Genomic DNA, 13,140 nt, shown 5'->3' with positions numbered 1-13,140 from the left:
CTTACGAGCGCGAGTACAGTGCTGGCGCGGGAGGCGGAGGCGGGCGGCGGCGGCGCCTGCGCGGTCGGGCTCGGGCGACAGTTCGCAGGGGAGGAGGCGGCGGGAGGCGGAGGAGGCGGCGGCGGCGATGGAGGTGAAGCGGCTGAAAGTGACCGAGCTGCGGTCGGAGCTGCAGCGGCGGGGCCTGGATTCGCGCGGCCTCAAGATGGATCTGGCGCAGCGGCTTCAGGAGGCGCTGGATGCTGAGATGCTGGAGGACGAAGCCGGCGTTGGCGGGGCCGGGCCCGGCGGGGCCTGCAAGGCGGAGCCTCGGCCTGTAGCCGCGTCGGGCGGAGGCCCGGGCGGGGACGACGACGACGAGGAGGACGACGACGACGAGGAGGAGGACGAGGAGGCGCTGCTTGAGGACGAAGACGAGGAGCCACCTCCTGCTCAGGCTTTGGGTCAGGCCGCGCAGCCGCCTCCGGAGCCCCCGGAGGCGTCAGCCATGGAGGCCGAGCCCGAATCTTCCGACACACCGGCGGAGGCCACGGCCGGGTCAGGTGGGGTAAACGGCGGCGAAGAGCATGACGCCGGCAAGGGGGAGGAAGACGGGCCGGAGGAACGAAGCGGGGATGAGACGCCGGGATCCGAGGCACCGGGTGACAAGGCCACAGAAGATCAAGGTGAGGAACTTGCAGCAGAGCCAGGCTCCGGCCAGCCTGGTGCGTGTCTGATCCAGCACCCCACCCTGCACCGCGCGATCTGATTCCTAGTTTCCACTGGCCGGAAAGTGCACGGTTTCCGTGGCTGTTCGATGGGATTCCCCGGGGAACGTGGTTTTCATCCACTGCCCATCCTTTTGAGGGTTTGGGTGCCTTGTTGCTCTACTGTCTGCAGGAGGGCGGTTTCTGCCTAATGTGGTTCCTTGGTGTTAGTGGATGGAAGTGTATGGTATAGTGTGCTTGCGCACGCGCGCGCGTGTGTCTGTGTGTGTGTGTGTGTGTGTGCGCGCGCGCGCGCGCGTGTGTGTGTGTGTACTTTCGAGCTACCTGTGGATCAGTCTCCTGGTGCTCCCTCTTTAGCTGAATGCCTTTAGCAGAAAATATAGTGAGAAATTGGCGGTCTGCAGGTACCACTTAGAACTTCAACTTACCTGACAGTTAATTTCTTAGAGTGAAAATGTTAAGCAATGAACAGTCTGTGATATGTTGCTCTGTCAAACTCCCGTTAGAGCATAAGCCTTCCATAGACTCTGGAGAGCTAACCTAGCATTCCTGCTTGGCGGTAGTAAGACTGTCTAGTGTGAGCCTGTTGGGTTTAATCATTAACTAGCAAAGAAAAGTCTTAGTAAGTTTTAGTACATGTTAGTTGCTTGAATGGGGCTTTTTACCTTGTCCCTGTTGTGTTTTTATCTTAATTCTCCTTCCAAGTCAGTAAATGAGTGTATGTTTAGACTCTACACTGGTGCCTTTAAGGCTCTTAACTTCCTGAGCTGAAATGATTGAGGGGGTTCTAGTGGGTCAGTTGAGTAACCTTGTGGTAGAAAATGTGCAGAGACTTCCCCCAGGAGTTAATGACCTTTCTCCTTTGTTTTGAAATGCTTAACTGGTTAGAGTTAATCCATACTGTTTGACTATCAGGGGAAGGAGAGCTGCTTCCAAGTCTTACTTCCAAGTGGATTGCCTTAAGATTTTTATTTGTTTTTTTTACCTGTTTTCTTTTTTAGGCTGTTAGTGTCATGTAGTTGGAATCTATTTTACAATGATTGAATGCAAAGTATAGTGTTTGGGGGTTGTGTCTTATGTCCTGGAACAAAATTCCTATTACATAATCTTTGACTTGTGTGTATCCTAAAAAGCAGATAAAAAGCATTGACAGATAAGAGAGTACTTTAGAGGAATTGTCAAGACTTTTAAACCTTCAAAACAAAACCCTAGGGGGGGAAGAAACTATGTGTTACTCCTTGAAAAGAATGTTGCTGTCTGGCTCAGTGTCACATGCATTCAGTCTCAGTGGGAAGCAGAAGCAGGCAGATCTCTGAGTTGAGGCCATCCTGGTCTACACTATGAGTTCTAGGACAGCCAGAGCTACATAGTGAGACCCTGTCTAGAGAAACAAAAAACAAAAAAAGAATGTTGCTAAATATCCACCACCACCTGCCCCAAATCCCATGCAGTGAAGCTGTGGTGTTATTTATGGTTCACTTGTGACTTGCTGATTTATTTGCACTGGTAGCTTTCAATTTAAATACCTGTTAAAAATACAGCTGCCATTGTGTGGCTTTGCGTTTTAATGCAAAAAAAAGTAGTCTCTTAAAGAAAATGTAAGGCTTCTGTACCATGTAGCTGTTGAAAGGCATTAGAAAATAGTCATTAAGTACTTGCCATAAATCCAAATCTGATGAGAATTGAAATTCACCTGCGAAAGTTTTCAAACAACTTAAGGGTTATTTTCCTTTCCTATTAGTGGGGAGATCTGCCCTGTTGGCTTGAATGAAGTAGATAAATTTAGAATGGAAAAATTGCCCAACTTTTTCTATTTCTTAACTGTATTTAGCTTACAGTGCCCCTCACCTTAACCAATGAAAAGCTAATTGGAAATAAAACATTATATGGATATAATGGGAACACTTTGAATCAGATACCCTCAGTTTCCCATATTGTTAATTCAGATTCTCTTAGTTCTGAGCTTATTCTACGCTCCAGTATAAAAACTGCTGATTTTCTTTCCCTCCTTTTTGTAGGAGATGACCAGGATAGTGAAAAGTCAAAACCAGCAGGCTCAGATGGTGAGCGGCGGGGGGTAAAGAGACAGCGGGATGAGAAGGATGAACATGGCCGAGCTTACTATGAATTCCGAGAGGAGGCTTACCACAGCCGGTGAGGGAAACACTCCCTTGATGGGAATGTCTGCTCTGCTTTTGGTATTCCTGGTGTTGATTGGACAGTCTGGAAGGAGGGGTGGATTGAAAAATGGAATAGGTCTTTGTAGGCATAAGTTTTAGAGTAAATAAATCTGTGATGGAAACTCCTATTTCCTTTTTTCATTGAATGAAAGAAGCTGTCTGCTGGAATTTGATAATTCACTGATACTTTAAAATGGGCAGTGCCGCACGAATTACCTCACAGAAAGTAGTTTTGGTTATATTGTATTTGCTCTCCTCTCCTTACCTGTAGCTCAAAGTCCCCACCACCACCAGAAGAGGAAGCAAAAGAAGAAGAGGAGGATCAGACGCTTGTGAACCTGGACACGTGTATGTATAAAGCAAATGATTTGTTTTTTGAGAATAGGGCCTTGCTATATATTCCAGACCATCTTCCAACTTGTGATCCTCCTACCTTAGTCTCTGGAGTGATCTAAAGATGACTTTTGAGAGTAAACTTAATGGCTTGAGTGTTTGGACAGTTTGTGTCCACTCATCATAACTGGGCATGTGTTGAGCGTTGCAGTAAACTAGTCACAGCCTTCTTTCTTAACAGATACCTCGGATCTCCATTTCCAAATAAGCAAAGACCGATATGGAGGGCAGCCACTTTTCTCAGAAAAGTTTCCTACACTTTGGTCTGGGGCAAGAAGTACTTATGGAGTAACAAAGGGAAAAGTATGCTTTGAGGCCAAGGTAAGGGACTCTTTAAAATCAGTTTTTTTTTTGTTTGTTTGTTTTTTGTTTTGTTTTTTTTGGTTTTTTGAGACAGGGTTTCTCTGTAGCTTTGGAGGCTGTCCTGGAACTCACTTTGTAGACCAGGCTGGCCTCGAACTCACAGAGATCTGCCTGCCTCTGCCTCCCGAGTGCTGGGGTCAAAGGCGTGCGCCACCAACGCCCAGCTAAAATCAGTTATTAATTTAAACTGTGTATTGGACTCCTGGCCAGTATTTTGTTAGTTCAGAAAAGGTACCCTACTTAACATACCCTTAACTCTGAGCAACAAATTGACCCTTATGACTTTGTTTTGTTGTTTGTTTTATATGCTGGGGATTGAACTCATATTAGTCACTTTATTTCTGAGCTACATCCCCAGGCCTACTTTTTGGTCTTTGGTTCAGGTTTAGTGAAAGTTGTTTTTCTAATATTGAACTGTGATTTTTTTCCCCCCAGTTTGTATACAAATCTTATCTTTGTAACTCAGACTTTGTACCTGCATTGGTCAAAGTACCTGAGACTTCCTTTTCTGACTTGACCAGGTAACACAGAATCTCCCAATGAAAGAAGGCTGCACAGAAGTTTCTCTCCTTAGAGTTGGGTGGTCTGTTGATTTTTCCTGTCCACAGCTTGGTAAGGTTATTTTTTAGCTTCTTGCTTGTGTTTAACATATTGCTGACTCTGTGGAAACTTTGTAGATAGATAATTGATTGTTGTCTATCCTAGGTGAAGATGAGTTCTCTTATGGTTTTGATGGAAGAGGACTCAAGGCAGAGAATGGACAGTTTGAGGAATTTGGCCAGACATTTGGGGAGAATGATGTCATTGGCTGTTTTGCTGTGAGTATGCTTGAAAAATGTGGATTTGTAGCAAAGGGTAGATAAAAGCTGAGAGGATTCAGCTATACTTCTATCATTGCTTGGCTATTGAGTTGTGCAGTAGCCCCAGTACTCACTTATTTGCTTATTTCCACATGGATTGGGGGAGCATATCAAAGTGTATGTGAAAGTCAGAAAACAGCTTGTCCTACCATGTGAGTTCTAGGGACTAAAGTCTTATCATCATGTGCCTTTACCCACTAACACAGCTCTCCATCTTCCAAAGAAAAAAGTAAGCTATAAGACTTCATTTTCCTTAAAACCTGTCAACCTGTAAGTGCTCTTGTGCCTTTGTCCTTGTAGAATTTTGAGACTGAAGAAGTAGAGCTTTCCTTCTCTAAGAATGGAGAAGACCTGGGTGTGGCATTCCGGATCAGCAAGGAATCTCTGGCAGATCGAGCCCTTCTACCCCATGTCCTCTGTAAGAATTGTGTCATAGAATTAAACTTTGGTCAGAAAGAGGAGCCCTTTTTCCCACCACCAGAAGAGTTTGTGTTCATCCATGCTGTGCCTATTGAGGACCGTGTACGGACTGCAGTTCCTCCCAAGACCATAGAGGAGTGTGAGGTAGGCTGATTCCAGAAGTATAGGCCTTGTGCAGTAGAATAGTGGAGGATGTGTCCTTTCAGGTGTATTCTGAAAATACCATCAAACTTACATAGGGAAAATAGAAGAATGCTTTTTGTTTTGTTTAGTTTATCAAGACAGGGTTTTATTTGTGTATCTCAGTCTGTCCTGAAACTTACTCTTTAGACCAGGTTAGCCTCAAACTCGCAGAGATCCACCTGACTATGCCTCCCAAGTGCTGGGATTAAAGGCATGCACCACCACCACTAAGTTGGATTTTATAAAAATAACTCATTTTTTTTTTCACATTCCTGTTTCTTTTTATTGCAGGTGATTCTGATGGTGGGACTTCCTGGATCAGGAAAGACCCAATGGGCACTAAAATATGCAAAAGAAAACCCTGAGAAAAGATACAATGTCCTGGGAGCTGAGACTGTGCTCAGTCAAATGAGGGTCAGTTGCTGAGAGATGGGAAGGGATGGTTAGTCAGCTATCATGTTTGATCTGGAGACCCTGGGAATCTTTGGTAACCTGTCCTTAGTTGGGGGTTGAAGGTGTCTTTGAAGTGTGTGAGTACAGGGACCCTGCACATAGATGTAACTTTCTGTCGTGTGTTAACATATGGTCCACACTGCTAGATTGTCAAATTTCTGAAAATGTGCAATCTAGAGTATATACAGGTTAAGAATGGAATGACTACTACAGGAAATTAACAGTATGAAGAGTATACTTTTAGCATTTAAAGCATGTGACTTGGGCTCTTGAACTCGCTGTGTAACTGCTTGTATTCCTCTTGTCTTCTCGCACTCATCAGATGAAGGGGCTGGAGGAGCCAGAGATGGACCCTAAGGGCCGAGACCTCTTAGTTCAGCAAGCCTCCCAGTGCCTTAGTAAGCTGGTCCAGATTGCTTCTCGATCAAAGAGGAACTTCATTCTTGATCAGGTATTCTTCATCAGACATTCAAGAGGAACATGGCTTTAAAGGAGATCCAGAAATGGATACTTTGCATCTTTTTTTAAGAGCTAGACTGGGATACACATGTAGGACTGAATTAAGAAATAGACTTGGGTCATCTGCTCTGAGTTATGTAATGTACTTGAACTCTCTTTACCTGGGAGTGTGAGCTCAGATGATAGAGGAATAAAAGGAAATTTGGAATCATTCATTTATTTTATTTGAATTCCTGAATCTTTCATGGCCTGCCTACATTTACGATCTTAGACAAATCTTTTACTTTCCTAACTTCAATTTTCCTAATGTGTGAAATAATACTTGCCAAGTAGGGTCTCAAAAATTAAAAGAGAAACCAGGTGGTGTGATGCACTCAGGAGGCAAAGGCAGGCAAATCTCTATGAGTTCAAGATCAGCCTGATCTACAGAGTTAGTTGCAGGACATCCAGTACAGTACAGTACAGCACAAAAAAAAAAAAAAAAAAAAAAAAACAAGGAAGACTGGAGTTATTATAGCAGTGGTAGAGCAGTTTTTTAACATGTGCAAAGCCCTAGGTTTGATCCTGATTATTACAAAACAACAGTGATAATAATAGTGGTTATTAAAGGAAGTTGTGTATTCTAATCTGATGGTTCAGCTGTAGAAGATACAGTTTTCTTTGGTAAGTTGAATGGTAACTTTTGTTCTTAAACATGTTATTACTCCTATTGCTAGTGTAATGTGTACAACTCTGGCCAACGAAGGAAGTTATTGCTGTTCAAGACCTTCTCCAGGAAAGTGGTGGTAGTTGTCCCTAATGAGGAAGATTGGAAGAAGAGGCTGGAGTTGAGGAAAGAAGTGGAGGGAGATGATGTGCCTGAGTCTATAATGCTGGAGATGAAAGGTGGGCTAAAATTACATGGATTAGAGAATCTTGTCCCTCTTAGCACCAAGAGGGACTTTCCACATCTAGAGTATAAATTTAAGAACAATTTAATGGAGGCAGGCACTTGTGAATAAACTAATGGGTAGAATGAATGGAGAAACAAGAAATCCCTTCTGACTCATGGATAAAATACAAAATATTGTAAATATCTGGGCCTAGTAGGTAGCACATGTCTGAAATCCCAGCACTTGAGAGGCTCAGGAAAGACAACCATGAATTAGGGAAACCATCGTGGATTACATATTAGGTAATCCATGTCTTGGGCGGGAAGGTGCATGCCTATAATCTCAGCACTCAGAAGTTAAAGGCAGGAGGATAAGGAGTTAGAGGCTAGTCTGAGCTAATGATGCTTTCTCAAGAAATGGAAGAATGAGAAATAAGATGTTTAAATCCAAAGAAGATGCTTAGAAGTGAAGGAAGGGGATTGAGTCAATTATCTATTAAATAAGTATTTATAGTGTTTATTGCTTGTTCATCATTTCCCTAGTCATGGGAAAATAACAGCATATGAAATGGAACTTCAGGGTCATAAATAAAATCTTAAAATTATTAATATTTATATTCCATAGAAATGGCAAGGATGAATGTTAGGGTTCAAATTAAAATACAGTAGTTGTATAAAATTGTCTCTTTACCATGTTTTGATTTCTGGTATGATAATAGTTTTATGTTTGCTGATTTTCTTGATTTGGTATTTGCCTAAGTATACTATCCTCTCAGGGCAGTGTTAAGGGCAGTGTTAACAGTGTTAACATATGTTGATTGATCTTGATTCCTTGGATCATATTTTTTGTTGTTGTTTTGTTTTTAGACAGGGTTTCTCTGTATTGTTTTGGAGACTGTCCTGGAACTCGCTCTGTAGACCAGGCTGACCTCAAACTCACAAAGATCTGCCTGCCTCTGCCTCCCGAGTGCTGGGATTAAAGGCGTGCATCACCAACGCCTGACTTGGATCATATTTTTTACCATGTTTCCTTTCACTTATGCCATCCCACTTATCCTCTCAGCTGCTAGCTCTGGAAACTCTGGCAATGGGAATCACTTCCAACATCTATGAGCTGGAGCATCTGAATTTATACAGAATGAATTAGGCCAGCCCATACCAAATATTCAGACACTTGGAGGAATTTAATACAGTTTTACAAAATAGGGATAGCTAGATTCATCTGAGAATCATAATTGAAATTATTATGGGACACATCTATGAAATTGATGTCGAGAAAATAACAGATATACTTGGCTATCATGTATAGCTGTTAAATGACAGGTCTTGCAGTAGAGATGTGTGGATGCTTTTAGCATGTGTGTGCGCGTGTTGAGGTGTGCTGGGAATTGAAACCCAGGACCTTATACATACTAGGCAAGTGCAATACCCCTCACCTATACCCTCAGTCCCAGCTTAAAGCTCTGAAAATGTTACTTCTTGGCCAGGCATGGTAGTGCATGCTTTTTTTTTTTTTTTTGGTTTTTCGAGACAGGGTTTCTCTGTATTGTTAGGCTGTCCTGGAACTCGCTCTGTAGACCAGGCTGGCCTCGAACTCACAGAGATCCGCCTGCCTCTGCCTCCCGAGTGCTGGGATTAAAGGCATGCGCCACCAACGCCCGGCCTGGTAGTGCATGCTTTTAATTCCATCAGATCAGAGACAGGTGGCTCTCTAAATTTGAGACCTGAGTGGTCTAAACAACAAGTTACAGACCAGGCAGGTTACATAATTAGACCAAGTTGTCTGTCTTGCCTGCCTGCCTTTCTTTTTGTTTTTGAGACAGGGTTTGTCCATGTAGTTTTGGCTGTCCTGGAACTCACTCTGTAGACCAGGCTGGCCTCGAACTCACAGAGATCCACCTGCCTCTGCCTCCCAAGTGCTGGGATTAAAGTCATGCGCCACTACCGCCCAGTTATTTATTTGATTTCTATGAGTGTTTTGCCTACATGGGAATGTGTATCAAATGTATGCATGGTGCCCTTGCAGGTCAGAAGGGGGCATCAGAGCACCCGAGCCACCATGTGGGTATTGGGAACTGAATCCAGGTCCTCTGCAAGGGCAATGAGATGCTTTTAACTATTGAGTCATCTTTCCAGCTCCTGAGACCAAGGTTTTTTTTTTGTTTTTTGTTTTGTTTTCCGAGACAGGGTTTCTCTGTATTGTTTTGGAGGCTGTCCTGGAACTCGCTCTGTAGACCAGGCTGGCCTCAAACTCACAGAGATCCGCCTGCCTCTGCCTCCCAAGTGCTGGGATTAAAGGTGTGCGCCACCAACGGCTGGCGAGACCAAGTTTTTATCTAAGCAACACCAATACTTCTCAGTTATATTTAGCCTATTCCTTCTGTCCTGATAGCTTACTGCTGATTTTTTTCTGGATCACTGGAAAACTTGTAAACCTGTCTTGCATATCGCAGTCTGTCTTGTCTGCTACAATTTAGGGAAAGTAAGATTTGCCTTAGGCATGGTAGCACATGTCTAGCACTCAGAAGGCTAAGGCAAGAAAATTGCTGTGAGTTCTAGGTCATCCTGGACTATATATACAGACTCTGCCTTTAAAAAAAAAAAAAAAGCCATGGTCATGCCCAGCACTTATGACATTGGAAGCAGGAGGAACATGGTCATCCTCAACTATGTATGGGAATTGCAAGCCTTCCTGAACTACATGAGACCATGTCTCAAAAAAGAAGTTAGTTTGATTATCTAAGGGTGAGTTGGTATAAACCTAGCACATTTTAGTGCATTCTTAAGTTAAGCTTTGGAAAGTGTTAGGTTTGGCTTGCTGTGGTGCTCATACCTACTATTTCTATCACTTGGGACCTTTAGGCAGGATCTTGAGTTTGAAGCTGGCATAGACTGCATAACAGGATAAAGTCCAGCGTGAGCTTCATAACAAAACTGTCTCAAAGGAGAAAAGTAAAATAAAAAGAAAGCTGGGCATTGGTGGCGCACACCTTTAATCCCAGCACTCAGGAGGCAGAGGCAGGCGGATCTCTGTTGAGTTCGAGGCTAGGCTGGACCGACAGCCTCCAAAATAATACAGAGAAACCCTGTCTCGTAAAACCTAAATAAATAAATAAAAAAGAAAAAGAAAAGCTAAGTGCAGTAGCAACAACTCTTAATTGTAATCCCAGTTTTCAGAAGGCAAGAGGTAGGAAGATTTGGACCAGCCTGGGACATATGAGACCATGTGGGGGGAAAAAAGATCAACAAGAGCTAGATGGCTCAGCCCTTAAAGGATGGTGATCTCTAGATTCTGAAAGGGACCAGTCTCCAAAGGAATCCTCCACTAGTCTTCTTAAACTAACACATACACTTAGACATAGACTTTTTTCTTTTAAAGATTGATTGTTTTATTTATTGTATATACAGTGTTCTGTCTGCATGTATCCCTGTAGGCCAGAAGAGAGCACCAGATCTCATTACAGGTGGTTGTGAGCCATCGTGTGGGTGCTGGGAATTGAACTCAGGTCCTCTGGAAGAGCAACCAGCGCTCTTAACCTCTGAGCCATCTCTTGAGCCATAGACATACACTATTAACAAAACTGGGCATGTTGGTACTTGACTTTTATCCTATCAGAGACAGGTGAATCTCTGAGTTCAAGGCCAGTCTGACCTACATAGTGAGTTCCAGGACAGCCAGGGCTATGTAGAGAGCTCCTGTTTCAATCAATCAATATTAGCAAGCTGAGTGTTGACTCATAACTGTAATTCCAGCACTCAAGAGGTACCTCACTGTTGCATTATGAAACTGAAGCAGAGGAGCGCCTAAGGCTGTTAGAAAACCAACCTTAATTTATCCAGTTTACCCTATAAGAACACCAGATATCTGATAGACATCCCCAAGACTATGCAGAAATTAATTTGGATTCTATGGAAATGTTAGATTTGAGGAGACATGGAAGAAGCAGGAAAGCAGTATGATCATTGTATAGATGAGGTAAACAAGCCTTGGGGCAGCACATAGGTTACTAGAAATGAGTTAGGCTGTAAGAGCTAGCTAAAAACAGGCCTAAGCTGTCAGCAGAGCTTTCATAACTAATAATAAATCTCCATGCAGTGATTTGGGAACTGGATGGTGGGACAGAGAAAGACTCAATACATAGAATAGTGCTTGGATATAGCTCAGTGAGAGAACACTTGATCAGCATTTGCAAAGCCACCAAAAACTAACGTGTATTTCCTGTAGTAGATTTTCATGCATTCTTACCTTGTCTACACTTTCCAGGCCCACAAGCTTCTTTCTTATTCTTATAGCCAACTTCTCTCTGCCTGAGAAATGCGACTATATGGATGAGGTGACGTATGGGGAGCTGGAAAAAGAGGAAGCCCAGCCCATTGTTACTAAATACAAGGAGGAAGCAAGGAAGCTGCTGCCCCCTTCTGAGAAGCGGACAAACCGCAGGAACAACCGAAACAAGAGAAACCGGCAGAACCGAAGCAGAGGCCAAGGCTATGGTGAGTCCTGGAGACCTGGCTGCCCACAACGAGCAGCTTTGCTAATGAAGCTTTGTTTGTTTCTTCCTGTGTCCTTTACCGCTGCTTCTTATGCTTCCTTTCCCCATGGTCCTTCAGCCAGAGGAGAGTTACTGTAGGGCCAAAATCTATCCTTGAGACAGTCTTGTGCCTCGTTATACGTGTAGCTTCCACATGAGCAAGTGGATTCCCCACTTCACTGCAGGGTTAGAATGTGTGCAGTGAAAGCTGAGTCTCCCCTTAAGATTTCTTATCAAATCAACCCAGTTGCACAGACAAAAGTGAATGCATTCTTCTTCTGTCATTTTAGAGCATTACAAAGCAAGTTAGCTATTAGTGAAATTAATTTTCCCTCTGAATGTCTAGTTTGCCAGCTAAATCCCCAGTGTGTATTTATTGCTCTTTTTAAAAATGTGTGTTTATGTATGTACAATTGTAAATCAACAGATGGTTAGACACCGGGAATAACAAGTTCCTAGCCTTGAGAATTGTGTAGATTTTGTTTTCTTTGTGTACATTAAGTAAAGGGTATAGGCTACATGACACCTGAGGTCCTTTTCTAGGCTGAGAGTCTGATCCTGTAAATGGCAGTTTCTATTCATGTTTCCAACTCTGCCATGTACCCTTTCTTTATCTAAAATGTTTTTCAGGGTTGGGGAGCTTCACAAGCAGGGTTGCTTTGTTATCTTGTGTCTATTCTTCTGCCCTCCCCTCTCAGACTCTTTAAGAAAAGATCTTGGCTGGTGCTTTACTTAACACTGTGCAAGCCTGGCCAGAGCAAGCCTCCTCCTCCCGTAGAATTGCCTTTGGCTCCAACTTTTTGATTTCCACTCAGATGTGGAGCCAGGACCCCATGCCAGCTGTTTGAGCGCCCTCTCCATTTCTCTTCCAGTGGGCGGGCAGCGCCGAGGCTACGACAACCGGGCCTACGGGCAGCAGTACTGGGGGCAGTCTGGAAACAGAGGGGTGAGTGCAGCTCTCCTTCTGCTCCTCCCTCTGGGCTGTGAAGCCATTCCTATTTACTTGGGGAGCAGAGGGGTCTGGGCTCTTTTCTTAGGGCTTTAGGGTTTTGCCCACTTAATATGTTCATCTGGAAGAATTTAACCTGGGAAAAAAAGTTTACCCTGCTTATAGTATCAAGATGAAACATGTCTTATTCGGTATTGGGAAACTGGGTTGTGCTTCTGGAAACCCATATATCACCACCACTCCTCTCTCTCCTTCCTCAGGGCTACCGTAATTTCTATGATCGATACAGGGGTGACTATGATCGATTCTATGGACGAGATTATGAGTACAACAGATACAGAGACTATTACAGACAATACAACCGGGATGTGAGTATTATCTTGGGGTAGATTGAGGGTGAAGGGGACAGGACCAGCTGGATGAGTGTCATGCCTCTTCATCCTCAGCCAGCTCTGGCTCTTAAGTGATGGGGTTTCCCTCTTTTCTAGTGGCAGAATTACTACTACCACCACCAACAGGACAGAGACCGATACTACAGGAACTACTACGGTTACCAAGGGTATCGGTGAAGCCCCAGCTGTTTTCACCTGTCAGCCATGAAGCTGAGTCTCTGGGGGTGCCAGGCACCCCCAAAACACAACCAAGGAAAACAGGGGCTGTCGGGGTAGGGCTGAGCTGCTGGGGAGGGGTGGTTGGGGGGTGGGTGTGCAAGCAGGGGTGGGGGAGGGGGATGTGGAAACAACAAAACTGTACATTTTTTTTTAAAGTTT

General features: G+C 44.0%; 1 protein-coding gene across 2 annotated transcripts; it reads left to right on the top strand.

Annotated features, from left to right (window-relative positions):
- Positions 1 to 98: 98 nt before the first annotated feature.
- Positions 99 to 13,076, top strand: Hnrnpul2 (heterogeneous nuclear ribonucleoprotein U like 2). Of its 2 annotated transcripts, XM_005063869.4 has the most exons (14): positions 101 to 665; positions 2,726 to 2,861; positions 3,159 to 3,235; positions 3,462 to 3,601; positions 4,165 to 4,255; positions 4,349 to 4,461; positions 4,804 to 5,067; positions 5,398 to 5,520; positions 5,882 to 6,010; positions 6,735 to 6,903; positions 11,183 to 11,383; positions 12,294 to 12,367; positions 12,631 to 12,738; positions 12,859 to 13,076. In XM_005063869.4, the coding sequence occupies exons 1-14, from the start codon at positions 128 to 130 to the stop codon at positions 12,937 to 12,939; spliced, it is 2,244 nt and encodes a 747-aa protein (XP_005063926.1). In that variant the 5' UTR covers positions 101 to 127; the 3' UTR covers positions 12,940 to 13,076. The 2 variants fall into 2 exon arrangements, 1 of the variants encoding a protein (XP_005063926.1); XR_005878089.1 differs by lacking the exon at positions 12,294 to 12,367 and having other exon boundaries at positions 99 to 665; positions 12,859 to 12,900.
- The last annotated feature ends 64 nt before the right edge of the window (positions 13,077 to 13,140 follow it).

This window comes from Mesocricetus auratus, unplaced genomic scaffold (genome assembly GCF_017639785.1).
Source record: "Mesocricetus auratus isolate SY011 unplaced genomic scaffold, BCM_Maur_2.0 Super-Scaffold_4256, whole genome shotgun sequence".
Taxonomy (NCBI): domain Eukaryota; kingdom Metazoa; phylum Chordata; class Mammalia; order Rodentia; family Cricetidae; genus Mesocricetus; species Mesocricetus auratus.
The sequence above is the reverse complement of the archived record's forward strand: the minus strand, read 5'-3'. Positions and strand labels throughout refer to the sequence as shown.